Source organism: Chamaea fasciata, unplaced genomic scaffold (assembly GCF_029207755.1).
Source record: "Chamaea fasciata isolate MVZ Bird 193981 ecotype frontalis unplaced genomic scaffold, bChaFas1.0.hap1 SCAF_1, whole genome shotgun sequence".
Taxonomy (NCBI): Eukaryota; Metazoa; Chordata; class Aves; order Passeriformes; family Sylviidae; genus Chamaea; species Chamaea fasciata.
This window is the reverse complement of record NW_027094086.1, coordinates 133,952,948-133,974,638: the sequence shown is the minus strand read 5'-3', so window position 1 is coordinate 133,974,638 and position 21,691 is coordinate 133,952,948. Positions and strand designations below refer to the sequence as shown.

At 35.2% G+C, this 21,691-nt stretch overlaps 1 protein-coding gene across 1 annotated transcript in view; it reads right to left on the bottom strand.

Annotated features, from left to right (window-relative positions):
* Window positions 1-21,691, bottom strand: part of MALRD1 (MAM and LDL receptor class A domain containing 1) — a 232,061-nt gene that overhangs the window by 134,228 nt on the left and 76,142 nt on the right. The window contains exons 19-24 of the mRNA XM_066191598.1: window positions 20,119-20,295; window positions 17,673-17,847; window positions 8,236-8,392; window positions 6,258-6,368; window positions 5,176-5,389; window positions 1,414-1,661 (exon numbers count right to left, since the gene is read on the bottom strand). Coding sequence (XP_066047695.1) covers window positions 1,414-1,661; window positions 5,176-5,389; window positions 6,258-6,368; window positions 8,236-8,392; window positions 17,673-17,847; window positions 20,119-20,295 — 1,082 coding nt within the window. The remainder of the gene's footprint in view (window positions 1-1,413; window positions 1,662-5,175; window positions 5,390-6,257; window positions 6,369-8,235; window positions 8,393-17,672; window positions 17,848-20,118; window positions 20,296-21,691) is intronic.

Genomic DNA, 21,691 nt, shown 5'->3' with positions numbered 1-21,691 from the left:
AGTTTCCCATAGTTACATTTCAAGCACTAAATTGCATTTATTGTGTTATGATTTACATCATAACAGTGCAGACATCAACACGTCATTCTCAGTTATTCTGCATTTCTTTGCGTATGTTTTATGCTTCATAGAAGTCAAAAAGTGGAAAAGTTATTTTTAGAGCATAAAACCAAATAACATAGGGAAAGAGATACTCTCAAATATGATGTTAGAAGCAGAAGGACAAGATCTCCATGTTTGTGTAAGAGAATTTTTTTAATATATGTATTTTGGGCAATACAAAAAAATTAACATGGTTCCAATTCTGAAGATAATTTTATAATGGCTAGATTAAATTTTGCGGCTGAATATAACATTTATTCAACTTTTCTTTTTAATCATAAATTCAAACCCTTTATTTTTAATACTTTCTGATTTCCTTTTCTATAAAGATTTTGAAGAGTTTTCTATGAAGAGTTTTCTATAAAGAGTTTGGAGCAAGAAGTATTTCAGTAAAATGAACTGGTTAGAAATCTCAAACATAAGCAGAACCCTTTCCAAGTTACAGATAAACTCTTCGCTCAGGAATATTCCTCAGGAGCAGTATGAGAGAAATGAAACCAGAGGCTCATGACTGGACATTTTGCACGGAGATGTCAACTGCATAGCCAGCGAACAGTTTAGGACTACTTCAGTCTAAGACCATCTTCATTTGATGAGCATAGTTCTGTGATAACACCAACAGTTAATTTCAAAAGCTTTTTAAAAAATGGCCTCATAAAAATTATCCTCCTGAGAAGCCTACTTATTAGATGTATAGAGGTAGATTTGCAGTTTCAAAATAAAGAATAACTAAAGTTTTTGGGAAATTATATTTTTATCAAAGATTACAAAAGGTGTATCAAAACCAGAAAACTTTTTATTCCAGGCTTGCAAAGAAATATTCAAGCTGAAGTCACCACAATGTGCTGTAGTGTTTTGGAAGATCAAGGCTTACACTTCATTCTCTAGAGAATAGCTGGTGACAAAGCCTTCTGTCACACATCCTTCCTTTTGCAGTTGTATTCTTTGAAAACCATTTGTTACTGCACTTATGCACACTTTCTCCATAAAATCAGAAACCATTAATAGTTGTTTGTTACTTTGGACGAGTTGCATAATGCATTGTAAAGCAGACGCTGCATTTACTTTCGGCTTTATCTGAATCTCATGGAGTACTCATTTACTTCCAAAGTCATTCTTCTCCCACAGCAAGATACATTTTTCTCACATGTTTTCAATGAAATAAGATCTGATTCAACTTCTTGACAAAAGGATGGGTTTTTTTCCTCAAGAATTATTTCTGTAACCATTGTTAATCATTTTAGGAATACTCTCTTGGTGCAATACAGAAATCAAATCCTTTGTTCCTTCTACTACCACACCCTCACATACCTTGCAGTTTTTATTCTTTCTGCTTAAGACAGGACTAGAAATCCTAGATTTCTGTCCTGGTAGCTGAAAAAATGAATTCTTTATAAAAATATAATGACCAGATGGCTCTTGCAGTGTATGATCAGTAGCTGGTCCAATTCCCAGTTTTCTAGTACTGCTAGTTCTGAGGTGCCAGTCAAAATCATCATTTTCATCTTGCTTCCATCCACAAAGGTCAAACTCAAAACTGCAATGCCCAATAGATGTACCTGAAATATATTTGCACACACATGAAAAGAGATTTATTTTCAAGTAGTTAATTACGTACATATAGTACAAACTACTACTCCAATCTATGGGGAAAATAAGCTTCACTATAAAAATAATATCCATGTATCTCATTAAAAGGAGCATTTTAAATGTTCTGGACTATAACATTAGGCTAAACCTACTTGTGTATATACAAAGTGGGTCCAGTGCTTTTATTATTACAGTCAACAGAATCCTTGGTATAAATGTAACCAAATATAGTTAACTATTTAACTCCTTAGGATCTTAACTGACCCTCCACAGAACATTCAAGACATGCAGAAAACCAGCCTCTTTCTGAAGGAACATTTTAAGATTGGGTGAGAACAGGAAGAAATGCCTGTATCTAGGGAACAGACACATCCAAAAGAATGTATTGAGCACCATAAAAACACAGCCTGTATATAGACACATATAGACAAAATATAAATGTGATTGTGATAACCTTGAGCTGAATTGCACCCAAAGATAGCCTACTTTTGCACAATTCCTCAATTCACTTGTATTTTCTTAGCCAATATAGAAACTTATATAATTATGTTGGTGGTGGACTATGTCCAAAGAAGGGAAAGGGTCTGGGGCACAGGTCTGATGAGGAGCAGCTGAGGGGGCTGGGGCTGTTTGGAGAAAGGAGGGTTAGGGGTGACCTTATGCTCTTGTCAACTGCTGAAAGAGGGGTTGTAGCGAGGTTGGGGTCAGCATCTTCTCACAAGTAATGAGTAATAGAAGAAGAAGAAAGGACCTCAAGTTGCACCCGCAGAGGCTAAGATTGGATTCTAGAGAAGATTTTTTCACTGAAAGGGTTGTTAAGCGTTGGAACAGGCTGCCCAGAGAAGTGGTTGAGTCACCACCCCTGGAGGTCTTAAGAAGCCTCATAAATGTGGCGCTTATGGACATGGTTTGGTGGTGAAATTGGCAATGCTAGGTTGACAGTGGGATTTAATGATCCTAAAGGTCTTTTCCAACATAAATGATTCTATGAGTATCTACACATCTCGTTAAATTCTACTTAATGCCTGGAAAAGGAGAAAACTGTGATAAATTTTGTTGATTTTTATATGAAACAACATGCATGCCCTTTTATCAGTTTTCAAATCTTGAATGCCAAAACAGCCAGCCACATAAAGTTTAAGTCAATTGCATCATTCCAGATGTTTAATTTCTGTATATTTTTCTCTCTATACCTATATAATTTCATTATAATGATTGCCAAGTAAGACTAAAATTGCTGAAATAAGCTGGAATTTCAGCAGAGACTTCAAGAAGCTTTTGACTGTGCCCTGTGTATTCTTACTATTATTTCTGAAAAGGAAAGTGCTTTGAAGATAAATTTGGAAACTGTTCGTAGGACAATATCAGAAATTACAAAATGTCTCTTCCAAAATGTAATCAAAATCTGAGCCTCTTCTGAGGTCTGATAAAGTTCAGACACTTGAAAGTAATTTTATTAACTGAAAGGTACTCAGAAGCATCAGTAACCAGGCCAAGGATCTAGAATCCATGGAATCTCGATGTGGACCAAAAGAGGACAGACAGCTCCCTCAAAAACTTCAGGCTGAAATCAGATAATTTTTTTTCTTTGAATTTTAATCTGTGAATGTCATAAAGTAAAAAAATAAACTTTTTCTTAAAATTATGAGCTATTTAGCAAAACTATCTTCTCTTTTATCTTTGTCTGCAAATATAGTGCCATCTGATATAACTATAAAACCAACCCAAACCTGATGTGCAAAATTGTATGATTATTTTTTATGAAAATCACAGATTGTAGATTAACTCAACTGAATGCAACTGCCCATAAAATTTTTCCTAATCATACTTTTCCAACTGATTTAGTTCCTTAATATTTCAAAATAATTCTTAAAACAATTCCTTCCATTATTTACAAATTCCATCTTGAGTCAATAAAATTCATGCATACAACTGACCATTTAATTTAAAGATGTGTTTTCAAGAATTCATGCCTCAAGATCATGAATACAGATATCCCTGCTAATGCTGTACAAATTGGGTATTACCCAATCTAAGTTTAGATGTCCTTGTAAGATCTCTATGCTCAATAAAGAGAAATACTCAGATCTACAGGACTTAACTTATTTAATGTAACTCAAACAACTGATTTTAAGTTGCATGAACTTCATCCTGAAAACAAGTTACTCCACTGATGAAAAAGAGAATTTAGGCAGCCTGCTTAGAAGCTCAAGTTACTGCAGATGACTGTGCACTGGCATATTAAATTACTCCTGTGCTTTTAAAACACCATAATGCTTCATAGTAAAGCTTAAATTAAAATGCAGTTAGGGACATTTTGAAAAAGAATTTTACAGGTTCTTTTCCTTACTTAAAAATAATAATAAAAAAAATGTTAGAGAAAAGCATTCACTTTATGGGACTGTTTCAATTCATCTCTTCCAATGGGAAGGTGGAATAAAATTCTTATTGTAGTGGTTGCAAAACTAAATTCCATTGGTTTATTTGAACCAGTTTGCCCCAAATGCTTCAATTTATACTTTTCTGATAATATTTCATGGGAAACACAGACTATGCTGAAAACTCAAAAAAAAAAAACCCCAAACAAAAAAAACTATTAATATTTTAAAATTTCAGAAAACAAAAGTCAATGTTTGAGAATACTTTATAACAGAGTAATTGCAACTCGAAATATTCTTCATTTTTAGTTGCAGAAGATCTGAACTGGACCCTGTATAGATTAGCGATGCACTATTCTTGGATTGGAAATCATTGAGTACTTTAATAAGTACGAAAATAATTTGCAAAACATAGTTCCTTTGCAATATACCTTAGCTTTCATAGGATATCAGCATACCTTTACTTCACAGAATTGTATTAACTGAGAATTTGATAAACTGAATTCATATTCTCAATAAAAATGAGGCAACTGCTAATATGGTACCAAACAATGCAGATTTGATTGTGTGAGCATTTCCCACACTTGTAGTAGTTAAAAAAAGGAGGTGTTAATACCATATATTGTGATCCAGGAGGAGCTATTTGATATGGAACATCATTCTTTGAATCTGCTGCTTCTTGACATGTCATGTAAAACCAAAATTGTACAATATTCAGATTAAAATAATTTGCTGAGACCTGACAGCCCTTGAAATATCTAAGTAGGTAGATACCTCATCTCCCAGAGTTATTATGCTTGGATTATTTTTTCAGCTTTAATACATTCTTTTCATATGGAAAGCAGGATAATTTTATTCTGCTTTTAAAGACAGCTGCTTTCTGAGTTATTTTAAGATATTCATTAGCAGCTCTTTGTATTTTGTATCGTGTGGTTTTAAATTAAATAATAATAATTTCAAATCCTTAAAAGCCAAGGAATAGAATTAAATTATTACCTTCTTGTTTGCTTTCTTAGCTGATGAGCTGTCAAAAGTATTTGAGTAATAAATTTCACAGCAGGCACAGTTATTTATGATAATTACATTAAAAAACTACCATACTTACTGCAAATACTAGGGCTTTCATCTGAGTTATCTTCACAGTCATTTACAAAATCACACAGATTATGCTTTGGGATGCAGTACTTGTTGGCACACATGAATTCCTCTGATGTGCAAGGTTTGTCTGAGATAAGCAGAGGGGAACAATCTTCAAAGGTAATATCATCCACTGCCACATCTCCCATGTAACTGACACCACGTTTTGCCCTGAAAATAACCTAATAAAAATTACAGAGCTGTTACAGTAAGCCACTGATAAGGTAGAGAAAAGCTTATACACACAATGTGAAAAGAACAGAGACTGATGGTCCTCACAAATCTTTTAATATGAAGTGGTCAGTTCTCACTGTCAAAGCATAATTCTGCAAAATCTTGTATTACAGTTGGTACAGATCTGTCACCACAATTATTGAAGGACCACTTTCTAACATTACCAAGCATACAAAAAAGGAAATAAATCATGCTACTTGAAGAGGTACTAGTCCTCACTCATCCTGAACTAATAGCAAGGGTTCTTCCTACTTCTGCTAAGTCTGAAAAAGGCTAGTCTGTCATTCATCATTTATTCCCATGAATGTAAAAAGAATTTTAAAATTTCAATAAATTTCCAAGACAGAAGTATCAAGAAATGTAACTATTTAAAAAATATGATCCTTGGGGATTTTTGGGGTTTTTTTCATAAGTCTATCTACCACTAAGCAAGTACTTCTAAGAGGTTTGGGAGTCTGCTCCGATGTCAAAGCAAACATCATGCTCAAGATTCTTTTTTCAGAACCCAGATGTTTTTACTTTTTGCACACTAAGGAGAAAGAAGTAGAATATTTTAAGCAAGTTGGATTCAAGCATAGATGGGATTCTCAGCCTTAAAAATCGATATCAGTCTGAGGTTAAAAATGAATGAGAAATCTGAAAAAAACGAGTCCAGCTCAGAAAATGAATCAGACAGCCAAAAGGATGATTTCTTCTATGAGGGAGGAGAGGTACATGCATGGTGTAAAAAGGAAAATGAGAAGGTGAAGAATGCTTAATATGGAAGTTTAGAATATAGCCAGCTCTCTAGGAAGCACATCACACAGGATGACACACCTGAAAATTTGAACGAACGCCTAAGAACACTTCTGCTCTGTTCCACTGAGGACCTTGGCTGCCACTCTGAGTCCACAGTTTAGATGTCTTGTCGCTGCTTTTATAGAGCACCTATAAAAGAAAAGAATTCCAGGTCACAAAAAACCATGTTTCCATTAACAAGTCACTTAAGAGTTCTATAATCATATACAAGAGTACAATATTATCTTTTACATCTAATCTCTATTCCACCATTAAAATTCACCCAATCATAGAATATTTGAAATTGGAAAGGGCCGTCAAATCCTAATCCCTATGCCTTGCAGGACTACCTAAACCTGAATCATACAACTAAGACTGCTGAGGTGCTCCTTGCACTCTGTCAGGCTTGGTGCTGTGCCCGCTGCCCTGGGAGCCTGTGCCCAGCCACCCTCTGGGGGAAGAACATTTTCCTAACGTCCAATCTGATGCACATGGGTATGTCAGTATAATATATATGTTACAAAATATGGAATATGTTACGAAAAAAATGTTTTAAGATTTTCTGATCTCCTCATAAACATACTCAGCCCACAGCCTTACTGGACTAATGAATCTCATTAATTTATCCAGAGTGGCTATCAGTGAATTAAAATGCTTCATTAGTGGGTTGTAATACAGTTGTACAACGTGGAAAGAGGGTTAACAAGACTTGCTGAAAAATATATTTTTCCATGCCTACATTTAACTGCTCTTCCAGGATGGATTTTCTCGTCTTGATTCTTAGAAAACATTTTGTTTCTTCTACAGATATATTTTTTTCTTTTTTTATAAAGACAAAATTTCATCTGTCTGAGCAATGAAAGACTTCTGAAAGCTTTTACCCTTGTAAACAGAAAATTGGGGAATAATGATGATGCACTTCAACATGAGCAGAGAGTCCTAAATATTCTTTGGTCCAATCTCTTGGGTATCCAAATTCAACTGAGCTGACAATAACAAGATGGGTGTTTGATGATGTGTGTCAAGCTGTGTCTCCAGCCAGTACTAGCAGAGCTAAACATCCATTCAACAGTTTCCTGAACTACTTCTGCTTTCAAGGATTTACTGCTACTCCGTGTAATCGTCTTAGAGCAGCCCAGGCATTTTTCATCCTAATGAAAAACATTTTTTTTGTTCTAAATTTATGCAGTCCCATGAGTGTATATGATATTGCATAACAGGCAAGTTCTGCCAAGCAAACAGCAAATCCTCACACTAAATAGCTTTCATTTTAGGGGTGAAAAAAAGGGAATAGATAATATATTAAACTGTATAGAAAAACAAGTGCCTTCTGACTTTATAGACAGGAAGATCTGGCACAGAAGACATGAATTTTAAGTGAAAATAAATAAATTTGTGAGAAAGTAATTACAGGTATTATTTGAAGGGATAAAGACTTCTGAGTAAGAAAATATCTTTTTTTACTCTGAAATACAAACAATATATTTATATAAAGGTAGATATTTGTGTGACTATAGACTCACACTTTTACAGACTGTAAATTATCTATTATATATCCAATTCCTTCATCATAAATTCATATTTTCTATCATATCATGATAAAGGTGAAAACTTTAGAGTAAAACATGACCATTAATTTGTGTGCTATTAAAACCCAAGGCTTCCCTATACCTGAATGCATTTTGAACCTCTATACATTTCAATTACATTGCTGCTTTTTAGTATCAAATGGTAGTGAGAGATACAAAACTTTTTCTTGCATGGAAGTTCCAACCATGACATGTCTATAACAGTCACAATTTTTGCTTGTTGTAGAAATTTATCATTTCTCCAGTCTATCTGAGCTAATGCTTCCTTCATATCATAACATGTTGAGAGCAGTAGAGTGCTAGCAATTGTTAATTTTTGTTTATTAGCAGCCTGGGCTTTAATGAAACCAAAAGAGAAGGCATAAATTTCCTCACAGTTATTTCATGCAGAAAAGCAAAACAAAACAAAATGAAGAGCATCTCCATACCTCCAGAGAACCTATTGTTGAACCATTCATGTGGTTCCAGAATACAATTTTGCATCTGGGCCCTGTAAGGGAGATGACTGGGGTAGCAATGTCAGCTGTGTTACCAAATTCTCCATTTGAGCTGTCTGCAAAGAGATACCAGCCTTCTTCAGTGCCCCTGCTCAGAGAAAAAGGGTTATAATTTATTAAAACAAAACATTTCATCATAATTAATTTAAGATTGCAATATTTCCTTGGATAGCATGTGCTGTCTGAGTATCTAGATGCATCTTAGTGTGTAGCCAGAATCCAAAAAAACCGTTTGCAAAAGAGCTGAAGTCAACCCACAGGATCATATAGATGTGGGATAGAGGGACTCTGAGTTTTCCTATTACCCTCTTTCTGTGGGAAATTTAGAGGGTTTGGTCCTGGCTTAATGTCAGGAACACCCAAGATATCGGATGAAATTTTGTCTCCTGTGCTGCTGGGAAAGGTGAGGTATCTTTGAAGTAAGCATCCGACTCTGACTATACAGAGAGACCAGAAGTGCAGTTTTAGTGTTTTGGGTATTTAAGATTTAGCCCCTAAACCCTTTACTTTCCAAAAATAAAATGCAGCTGTTGACCAAAGATAAATTTCTCTTCTCTCCAACACAAGTGCTTCATGCTCAGTACTCCTCAAAAGAACTTTTCCCAACAAGTGCTTACAGACCTGACAATGGAACCCACGTTTTTAAATAGGTGCAGGCATTAGGGTTTCCTTTCCTTTTGGTTTTCCTGACTGGCCAAGTTCTGAGCAACCACCCTGTAAATTTGCATTACTACAGCTGTGAGAAGACAATGACCCTACCCAGCAAGCACTGCCAAGAGAAACACAATAAGCTCAAAGATGTCATGACAATCAGGCTCTTCCCAGACTGAAAATCCTGCCTAAATGGAAGAGTAAGGAATTTGCAGGTTTCTGACCCTGTGGTCAGAAACAGGCCTTCAAAATGGTCACAAATCAGAGACTTGTAAGAAACAGAATGATAAAAAGCTCTGAAGAGCAATAGCATTTACTTTCCAGAGTATTCAGTATTACATCCATGCCTCACAGTGAGATGAGTTTGAAAGAGTGGCAGTGTACAATCAGCACTGTGATGAAATTCAGTCGTCCGTCTCTTGTTGGTATGTTCTGTCAGACATAGGCAGGCCAAAGATCACATCTATGCACAGGTACTCTTGTCCTATGGCGCAGCCTAAGACAGGTGTCATTGCAAATTTTTTGACCTTGTTTCAGTGTTTGCTGTAATATCACATTTAAAACTTGTAAACCAGATGAAAGTCCCCTCTATGAAGTACTTCACAGTGGTCATTAAACACAGTAATGGTATGTGATTACAAGAAGACTAAGGTTATGTGAACAAGTAATGGGAAATGGAGTGATCAGAAGGGGGTGGGTAAGTTCGTGTAGATCATCCTTGTGGACTCTCACTCCTATCATGGAAATTTTTACACTTAGGACTACAGGACTAATATACTTGTGACCTATCTATGTTTAAAAGGAAAGCTTTCTTCTAGTGAAAATTAACCTGTATCATGTTTGCTCACGGAACAAAGTAATTTTTATGTCTTGAATTCTTAAGCTGCCTGGTACAGAAGAAAGCTGCATGGAATTTCCAGGGAGGTGCATGATCTGCAGGGGGAAGAGTTTGAAGAAAATAATGAGTAATCATTCTGTTTGCAGAGAGTTCATATGCTAGAGGGTCCATACCTTCTGTGAATGCAAAACTTTTGGCAGAGCCAATTAACATACGTGCAATCATCTGTTCCGTTTGTAAAGCTCTGACGTTGAAAGAAAAGGATTTCTTAGCTAGCCCACTAATATTTTAACCTAGTAGGAAATATACAGTGACTATATATTCCAAAACTTTCCATAAACATAAATTAGCAATTTCTCTTACTCTGCCAGATGATGTTCTTGTCTTCACTCCCAAATGTTGTTTTTTAAGTGATCTGCTGAGAAGGTAACTTCCTTCATTGTGAGAGTTAATCAACTAACCCATCCTTAAATTCAGTTCTTTCCTATTCCATAAAAAGACTCCCTTGAGTTTTTTTTTTGTTATTTTAAATGAGACCTCAAGATAGCAGGTGTAAAACAAGGTATTTTTTCAACCTATATAATAGTGAATAAATCTAGCTTTCAGCATAGATTTTATGTAAGTGCTGAAATTCAGCAGAATACAGGCAGACTCCCCTGCCAGTAGCTGCAAGAGCTCAGGCCAATTTGGGAAATTAACCCGTGGAAAACCTCTCAGTTGGCAGGTACACTAACTGCCATTAAAATCTCAATATTTACCCTTTGAAAATAATTAATTTTACCTCTGTACTACAAGCATTCCCTATACGAAAACATTTGTGTGCCAGTCCAAAAATCCTAATTAATTTCAGAGGTAAATTCACAACATTTAAATGGATATAAAATTTTCAACATAAGCAACTGTCCTATATTTGCATACTTCTCTTAGTTAATAGCTTAATATTTCAATGTCTTTTTAGAGTAGTTGGCAAAGAAAGGACATTCGTAGAAGAATCTTCATGCTATTTCCCCCTTCAAGGCATTCAAAAGAACACAGTGAATTGAATATAATAATTAGGGAAAGATTAGGTGGGCTAAGAAAAGTGGAAGACCTACCGAAAAATTCTCCCATCTCAAATCTGGCAGTGTTATCAAGTCATGTCTCATGCTGTGAATTACATGCTTCACAGTACTAATTGTCTATTGCTGCAATGTCTGAAAAAGGATCAAAACTAATTCATATGAACTTTCTTGTACAGCAAGTTAAAGTTCTTATTTAATAAATTTTTAGACATCTCTCAGTTTTTAGAGTGTTAATTCATCTGGGTAACTTCTGCTAATTGTTTGAGAATCCCTGACTAAACACTTATATGGGCTTATAAAATACCGTTTATTCACTACTTTTCTTTAGGACTGAAAACTAAACCTGATTAGAAAACAAACAACTCCCTTTCACTAAAATGTTCTGATTTCCTTCCAAATTTCAGCAATAATGAGAAAAACAAAGAGAAAACATAAACTGGAGAGGGATATTTTAGTTTCCTTAGATTTATAAGTATCCCAATGATCACCACACCACACTAAATTTCAAAATTCAGAAAACAGCAGCCTACACATGCATTTCCATTTTTCCTGATTATTTATATCCATAAACACTGTACAGTATCTATACAGGAAATCAGAGCCCCACACCTATTGCATTTATTATTCATTGAAAGTATTATTCTTCAGCTCTCCAACACCATTTGTCCGGGATCTGCCAGGTAAGCGAACTCCTATTAGAACAGATGGGGTTTTGAATTTTAAAAAGACCAAAATAGTGGTCAAGAAAACCCAGTGGGGCACTAGATGACCTTCAAAAGAACTCTCATTACCAAAGGGGAAGGATTGTTGGATACTGGACACATCAAGAAAATGTGGGCCATCAAAGCTCAAGCTGATGGTTTGAGTCACTCAAGACAGTGGCTTCGGTGTGTATTTTCCACATCCTCCACATCCTTTATCAGGGTAGTGGGGCTGTGGGAGATCACTCTCCTCTCTAGCTTCTTTCCCCCAAAGCATGGGTAACCAGCAGGCAGAAGTTTTGCTAATGTTGATGCATCTGCAGGATTTTTGTCATAAATTAGCTACGATTTCCTAGCTAAGAACATTTCTTCAGAAGATTTCTGAGAAAAAATTAGCTAATAAGGTGTTAAATTCTAACTTTTAATTCCTAAAAAGATATTTATGAGAAAATATTTTTGGTTTTGTCATTATTTTCTTGTACTGTCATCAGAATATAGCATTGATATTTTAATGTCATATATTTGGCACAAGGTGGGTGCAAACTGTGATGCTTTGACTTTTCCATCATGATGACTTCATTTTCTGTTGAGTCCCATTAATTTCTGTTTCTTAGTGTTAAAATCAGATACAACAGTTCTGGTAAAGTTTAAGAAGGCGTAAATAGAAAACTTGCTATATTTTCTAGCAACAAACATTGCAATATAAATATATAGCATTCAGAATTCATTACTACAATATTCCAGAGGAAACAGGCAAAGACATGAGGACAGGTTAATCTTTATGTATTCTTACAGAGTCCAACGTAACTTCAATATTAAGTGTAAAATGGGGAAGCCATGAACACATTGTGCCTTTTACTTGAAATTTGCCTGTAAGGTGGGAAACTGCTGAAAGGTGGATAGAAAAAAACTTAGAAATTTTACAAAATACTACAGAAAGTGTTATAGAAATACATGTATATAAAAAACAAGCCTTCTGTTAGAAAAAAAAGGAAAAAAAAGCAAAGCCTAACATTGCCCTCAACATTATATCTTGCCGGGAAAAATTCAAAAAAATTCTACAAGAATTCAGAAGTGAAAGACAACTTAATATTCAAGCTCTCATTCAAGAAGAAATTTATCACCTTCTTTATGGGCTGGGTAACAGTTTCTCAGTTCACTGCCCATTATGCTGGTTAGTTCAGCCAGAGTGCCACAGGTGATACAGGAAGGAGAGGATACTCCTTATGGATAGTGCCAAAGTTTTAATTTAGGTCTGTAGTGACTGTGAATCTGAAAGAAATGTGGTGGGGCACATATCATTAAGAGGCATGAGAAGATTTATGTTGAGAAAGAAGGAGAATGAAAAAAATACCTTTTTTCCTCCATTTCTGTACTCGTTAGATATTCAGTATCTGGACCAGAAATTCTTTGACTACTTATCTTTCTGCAGACAATACAGGATGGGCTATTATAGATCATAACATGTGAACATTCACAGACCTCTTCTTGCAGTTTTACATATAACATATTCATAGGCTTCAAAAAAATTCTTCCCTGGATAAAGATTATTGCAGCTTTGAGGATATTGTTTCAGAAAAAAAAGAATCTTTATTCAAAATTAAATGTTCTAAAATTTTTAATTTCCAATTTCTTTAAAGGAAGATAAGAATTCCAACAATTTAATTAATTCTACACATCAGAGAAAGATTTTCTCTGCTGAACACTTACAGCCACTTAAATTCTAATAGGTCTTAAATAGTAACTGAAATGTGTATGTAACACCTAGCAGAAAAATAAAAGAAGGCTTTCTTTGAATCAATTCAAGCATTTCTGTATAGACTAAAAGAAAAAAATTAAAAGAGAACTGAGAGCAAAGAGTTGTTAGGAATGCAGATTTTAACTTACAGCCATATGTGTCATATTTATTTCAAATTGGTTATTCCAGAAAAGACTAAGTTCTCTTATTATGATTTGACACTTCTTTCCCTAGAAACCTCCCACATCCATTATATTTAATATTAAGTCTTAATAAATTCAGAAACAAAAAATGGAATATGATTGTCATGCCATAATAAAGCAGACATAAATTTTTTTGGGAGACAGCTTTCTGGAAGGATGTCATAGAGCTATTTCCTATTGCAGAAGGCAACCTATACTTGTATTCACAGCTGTCTGTAAAATGCTGGATGCCAACTGAATGCGTTCTTTGCATAGTGCTAGAGGAAAAAAAAATCTATCTTGAGCATCTACACTTTGTCACATGTGTGCAGGATTGAGGTTCAATGGTGAATTCAAACTGAATGGAACCAAAGGTGCCTGACACACCAAAACACAAGTCATAATGAGACCTGCAATTGGACACCGACATCAGAAAGTTGCTCAAAAGAAAACTGCCAGAAATATGGGAAGGAATTCTTGTACTAAATAAAACAGTAGTATATTTATTATTAGATTCTAAAACTCAAAATTCCAAAAGAAAATTTCTATCTGTGACCATGCTTCAAGCGTATCACATAGAACTTTGATGCCTTGTTTTTGGTAACAAATATGAATTCTAGAAAGAAAATGAACTGGCAAAGTTTTACCCACACAAAATTATTAAAGTCTTCACTGTTTAATTTATTTTCATTATGAGATTAATCCCATGCTCTGGCATCTTTACTAAAGAGATAAAAAGGACTTTGGGTATATTCCCTTTCTTTGTGCAAAATTAAGTTTGATTAAATTATGATTGCTTGCAATGAAAAAATCTGACATCATCCTGCAAATAATTTCTGGCCATTAGCTTATTCCTAAAAGCAGTTGATATTATTGAAGTTGGACACATAAGGAAAAACAACCCAACTATCAACAAACAAACAGGGAATCCCAAGAAAAAAAAAGAAAAAACACATACACAATACTTTATAATTTTTTCTCCTCTTTTGAATTTCATAGACTCTCAAATTTAAAACATTTTTGACTGCTGAAAAAACTTCTGGGCTTAAGTTTATTATTTAAAGCCTCTAATTTTGCCTAAATTTCCTGTCCTGAATTCTGATAATGATTGTCTGAAAAGCAGACATAAAAGAATGACAGATGTATAAAAAAAATATTTAGCAGGGAACTATTTACACAGCAATAATTATCATGTCAACTTAGAGTTTCATCTCCATATCCATTTTTGTTTTGATTTATTAGATTTGATGCGTGAATTATCATATCAATTAAGTGACTATGAAGTTTTCAATTAACAGTTGTACCCAAATATCATTAATAATGTCAAAGAATTTGCTACATCACTAACCAGATTCTTTAAAAAAGGAAATAAACTAATAGACTTATCCATTTGCTGGTGTCAATTTAACACACTTGTTTAAACCTACACAAACTGATACTTTTATTGTTGTAGCTTTTGGAAACCGAACTGCATTAAAGAATTCCATTTGCTAAGTATAGAAACATGTCACAGGAGCTCTGCATTTGTATATGAATAGTGGTCATAGAATTTTCAATGCACAATACCAATGTCACCTAGCCCTTTTTTCAGTACATGACGGATTTTTCTAGCTGAAGCCAGGCTCCTATGGCAGACTCCCATAGTGGCTTCTATTCCTCCAGCCTTTTGTTTCTATATAGACGTACAAGCTGTTCCCTCTATTTGCAAAGTAATTACTTACACTTAATTAATGTAATTACAGCTTCAAAGACTCACACCTTCACCTCACAATTCACCAGCCTACATGTGGCTAGCCCAAGTACCTATTCCGGGGAAGTAGATGGTTTGACTCCAAGTATTCACAGGTATTTTTGCTGAAGGAAATCATTGTATGCTGCACTGCCAACTACTCTTGCATCAGGATGAATCCAAACTATTCTATACATAGTCCTGCATATTTTGTTTTAATTTGCAAAAGTACAAGATTGCAGTAACACAGCTTGCCTCATCTAACTAGTGGAAATTTGGGGAAAATGGATGAGAAAATAAAACTAAATGTTGCAGGGTTTTAATTCAACAAAACTGCTGCACTGCATCTCCTGTGGTAATTTGGAAGCATCTATTTTCTGTACTTCTCTATAGGCCAATAAACAAAGGGAAGGGGGAAACCGTAGAACCAAACTGCATCTCATGTGAAACATCACAAGAGCAATACATTACAGAGTTGCCTGAAAACTGCAGTCTCTATGGATCATTTACTTTCTCTTCTCAACAGTCCTTTTCAAAATACTGTTAGTTGCATTTAACCCTGAAAATACATTGAAAACCAGAAACAGAATTTCCCGTATCATTGTGCCAAAGCAAACCTATAGTGGAAAGGTTGTGAGAGGATTTACTGAGTGCAAATACAGGGCTGATATTGGCTAATACAAAACAATGAAAGAGCAGTGAAAGATTTGACAGCTAATTTATTGTAAACAGTTGCTCTTTTTTATGGAATACACTTCCTTTTCATATATAATGTAGAGACATAGAAACAACTAGACGGTGTTTTAATTCTTTGCTATGCATTTGTTGAATGATGTTTTGTGGGTTTGGTATTTTGGGGGGTGATTTTTGTAAAAACACAGTAATTTTAATGAAGTAGAGAGTGAAACTAATGTATTGAGCTCAGTCTTTATTAGTGACAGAAATTCAAGCTGAGTAAATGCAAAATAATGTCACTTTAAACTAGTAGCAATATAGGAAAGGCTTTGTTGAAGTGGTTTTAATTTAAAGACCATCTTTGCACTGTATGGGCTATTGTCACAGAAAGTAAATATACATGTCACTAGAACCAGGCAAGTATTTTTCTGGTCAGAGTAATTACACTGGACAGATTTTTTCTTATTAATGAAGTTGGATAACATTGAAAATTGTACTAGACACATTTGGTAGATATCTTAAGGGATTTCTTTTTCGGTAAGTCTTACTGTTACTTTTAACTAGAATACATTAAATTAATGCATTTTTTAACTCACATTTCTTACTTAATAAAAGAATATTCAAAAAACCCCACACATTTAGCACCAAATGTCCATGCAGAAAAGCTAATTTTTGCTCCTAGAGGTAAATCAAAGGAGTATCTTTGGGGGAGCTAGTAAGGATCTTAAGCAATCTACCTAGAATACAACATTAGTTTACAAGCCTTCATTGAGAGAATAAAAATATTTTACATTTTAATATGAGTTTATATCATTAACCAGAAAAAATGTAAAATAAAAAGAACTGGTAAAAAAATACAACTAAACTGAAATTATCTCTCACTACAATACTTTTGAACTGCATTAGTTAAATATTAAATGAGTGCAGAATTCACAGGACATTTTGTGTTAACTTGTACTGTCCACCCTTGGGCAAAACTGCCAGGTTAAGAGCAATAGCTAGCAATAACACTAAGAAAAATTGGCAGCAATAGCTAAGAAATAATAATTGCTAGTAAGGTAGAAAAGTGAACATACATTCTTTGTGTGAATAAAGACCATTTGAGAACATATGCAGCAAAAACTGATCAAGACAATGACCACAATGAACTAAATTAAGCAGTGTCAAATTGATTACAAAGCCAGCTGTGAAAAGAGAAGTCAGTTTGAAAAGAAGTGTAAAAGCTGGATGAAAATTTGTAATAGCAAGGATTGATAATGCAGTGCAAAGAGCAGTGGCCAAAACCTGCTTTAGACACGCCAGAGGGCATCTTGCAGGTGCCACAACCACTGCAGAGACCAGACAGAGCACCCCTCCCTCTGGATGCTGCCAACAGCCTGCAGTCAACTGCTGGGCTGAGAGCTTGGCTTGCTGGAAGGAGAGTAAAGCTGGAGCAGCCAAGTCTTCCAAACTTGCTTTCCCATAAAGGGGAACATGCTTGTACTCCATATATCCTGTGGAAGGAGTGCATGTGTTTCTCTGGATGGAGAGGTACTGAAACCTTTGGGAGTTACTTATAGAAAGGTGTTTACAAATTTTTGCCTGCTTATTAATGCTTGGTTTTTTCTTTTGATTCATCTATAGAATTGATCCTGCATACCTACTTCACCAGTTGTCAGTTAATTACAGGTCATTAATAACTCAGTAAATGGCTTCAATATTGTGAATGGAGCAGTTTTTCCCCTTGACAATCTGTATGTGGTTAAGATCACACATTCTAGAAGACACTCAAGCACCTGAAAAAAAGTACTCACGTGGTATGGTCGGTTAATGGGCAGTGTCCTTGCTCAGGACAGAGATTTGCTCCTCTTCCAAGTTGCCATATGAATGTCCTTGTGATCCGTATGGAAGAACTTCCTGACATCTGTTCCAAGGCTGGTTGATGCCATCCACACAGGTCTTTATCTTCAAAGTCACAGACTTCCATAGCTATAGAAATTAACAGTGATTACTCATGTTTATATAAAAATTGAAATTCATTAACTCATGTTACAACCCAATAAGCAACATGGAAATAAAAGCATTCAATTTATTGTATTGGTGAATACTGACTGACACATTACTCAGATGCATAGTTTTTTCCTTACAGATAAAACATGAATTTTATATTTTCTCCTCTATTAGACAGATCCTAGTTTTGGGAATATACCAATTCATTTGCACCTCAGTATTTGCACCTCAAGTTCATGTGAGTTCTGACCAGCTTTCAGGTAATTCTAATAAACTGTCATGTAATATACAGGGGAATTCATGTAAAATTCATCAGCTGGGAATCTGTAAGCTGCTGTATGGTTCTGTCTCCAGTCCTATAGACTGATGACACTGACAAATCGTTGTACATTGTCTACAAAGTCCATGACCATAACTCTAAAAAAAAACCACCAAAAAACAGATCTCAGCAGTGCTCACAAAATTTGAAAGTTACCTAAAAATGCATCTATTTGGTATCAGTATCAAATCAAATTATTGTTGTCTTACTAAATAAATATGCAGCTGCCTTCAGACGAGTTTTTGCTTCCTGAGCAACAAAGTGAACTCTCTACTGACCCCACTTAAAGTAAAGAAACCAATTTTATTTTCCCTTTCTGCTGTGAATATTTATTCTCCAGCACATGGTCCAAGTTGAGTCTAGTCACTCTCCAGAACTTTGGAACAGACAATTACACTTAAGTGACTGCTGTGAGACTTGTGCAAAGGAAACAAGAACTTGTTTTAATCCATAAACCCATTAAAAAATGCTGCATCCAGAAATCACAGTTTGTTGGCAGAATGTGCCTGATCCTTCCTTGAAGGCTTAAAATGGTAGACTAAAGAGAGAGTGAGTTTTGATTCATAGCTTGTATATCCTCACTAAGGAAGCAAACTGCAGCCAGTGCGATCTCATGAGTTGCCCATATGAAGATTTGTGATGTTTCTTGAGAATGATGAGTTGCATTAAATGCTTATTCCCTTTTTTAACATGCTTTGTAAACATTATGTTTAAAGTGCCTCAGAGAAAGATAACACCTTCCTATGACCATATTTCTGTTTCAGTCAGGACATTTTTAAGTCCTAGTCCAGCATTGTCATTTGAGTGATAAATTCCCATCTTAGTGATGGGAGGCCTCAGAGCAAGTATGTAAAAGTGTATACTCCACAGTATTTATCTTGCTTAGAAGGAAAAGATGTTTTGTAAGATAATGTAAATTTCTGAGGGGAGAAATATTGAGAGGGCTCTGCATTTATGTTTCAGGGCAAGACTTCAATGGCTTTTGTTTTTTCACACTATAGGAAACTGCCTAGTGGTACTTAAACATCAGATTCATGACTTCCAGTTATTCCCACATAAGAAATAGACATAGGGAGTGAATGATACTTTTCCTCACTGAGTTTTCATGTGAGAGAAGTGATTGAATTTCCTTCATGATGTGTAGTGAATTCAGAGTTTTCATTTTCAGTGACAATAATTTTGTTTGCAAAGGCTGATGAGGTCACTGTCTCTCAGTGTCTGTCCCCCTCACTAGCTGGCTTTGGTACACTAGTACTTTCAAGTACTGATCTTGGAGGCAAAAGGCAGTCATTAACAGCATCTAAAATGCTACAGTGTGAACTACTGCATCAGAAGCAATCAACAATTGTCTTAAATCATCCTGTGTGGACCTAGTCCATTGTCCCCCTTCCAGTGTTCCCATAAGACTGCCAGAGCATTACAGGCTGGAACTCATTTCTGTGTGCAGTAGGCTGAATTTCACAATTATTGCTGATGATGTAACAATTTTGTATAAAGAAAAAAACCCTCAAAAACCAAAGAAGCAAACAAAACTCATACTTATTGAAGTAGGTAAGAACTGGATACAGTTCCCCCAGTTGTCCACCCCAAACAGGAAACTCTTAAGTTTTTCTCTCTTCCAATCTGGACTAGTGAACATTTTAAGACACTATGCTCACTTAAAATTGTCATGTATGATTACCAATCATTATGGACCTGAGGATTCCTTCCCCTGACACATTTCAGTAGTAATTGAATGGAAATGCTGAATCTGAATCAGAAGGCAGAAAGTGCATTACATCACACATATTAAGAGTAAAATGTTTATTTTCCTAGGCAAACATTAGGAAAACATCTAGGTGCTACTGCCAAATTGCAAAGATAGGATAGAGCTGCTAAAGGAGTATGATTAAGACCCACAAACTAGTAAGAACGTGATTTGATCTACTCACCACAAGTTGATTCATCAGACTTATCAGAGCAATCAGGTCTAAAATCACACTTCTGGATCATCTGGATGCAGTGGCCAGAGGCTCGACAGACAAACTCCTTCTCAGTGCAGTTGTTCATGGGGAGCGTGGCAGGAACTGAAGTTCCCAAAGTAGTTGTAGAAATAGTGGGCAAGTTTCCTTTGAAAAAACAGCCAAAAGGATGTTGAGCACCTCAACTAAGGTATTCCAGCTTCATAATGATTTCTCTCCTTGCCACTGCCCCCTTTTTCCACAGTATGGCTTTACTGGAATCAGGCCTGGATAGTTGAGTGACTTAAATGTCAGGAGGACATTTCAGCAGGAACTGAATTGGAGCTTTCCTCAGTGTAAAGCACTAGTTTTGTCACACCATCCATACAATCTTTGACACTTGCAGGATTTACGATTTACTCCTCTTGCTGGTGTTTCAAATTTGGAATAACCCAGTGAGTAATTCCAAAAAACTAATGCTGAGACTCACACAGCAATCACAGAAACTGATTTTCCATGTGAACCAAGGCTAACAGATTATTCAGATGATAATGGGCTTTTTAACATGTTGATTACAACAAGCAACTGTGGAAATTACTGTGTAACCTTCTTACCTTGTAAATTTATCACTGAAAGAATTATTTTCTCATTAGAGAAATTATTCTGAGATCACCACCTTGTTCCACCATCTCCTTTATATTTCATTCAAACTCATTACCACTTCTTTCAAATCAGTTGCCTTTTTTTTATCCTCCTATTGTTTACTATGCACCTTTCTTTAAGCTTACTCTCTTTTCTTGAAAGTCTTTGCTATTATTTTCCATAAAAGAAATTTTCATTATAAAACTCCTTTATAAAATTTAATAATTTATGAAATTATTAGTGGTAGTGCACAATGCACCTGAGCAGTACACCTGAGTTAATTAAAAAGTACACGTGAAGACTTTTTATATTTAATGTGTCTGGGATAGCAAGGATTTGGTTGGGTTTTCTTATACCTGAAGGCTGGAGCACTACTACTGATAAATAATTACCCATTTCTATTTTGTAGGATAGAAAGCAAGTCAATGACATTAAATAAATTATTTTCCAGTCAAATGAATGATACTCTCATAATGTCCTAAAACTCAAACAAAAGACTGAGGGAAAGGATGTTCTGAAATAAGAATTGTATGAATTGATAAATTTATCTACAACTCAGAAAAACAGCAAGGACCTTATGGGTAAGACTTTTTTTTTTAATATAAATGCCACATTCAAGCCTCTGCTCCTCACACAGTGAAATGGAAGAAGAAATTTTGAATAACCATAACTTTCACAACACCTGAAAATAAAGGAGGATCTGATACTTCCTCTATTTTGAAACAATTTTCTATACTTTATTAAATACCATTTTGTCCAGAGCAAGCATCACTGAATAGCCTTTGGTTGGGACATTCAAAAGATGTGCTGAAACAACACATTTAAGATTCAAAAGATTCAACATGTTTAATGTTACTTATGAGAAACTTTACCACCAAGCTGTGAAGCCCATCTCTCCCTGTCAGTATTTGGTCACTTAAAG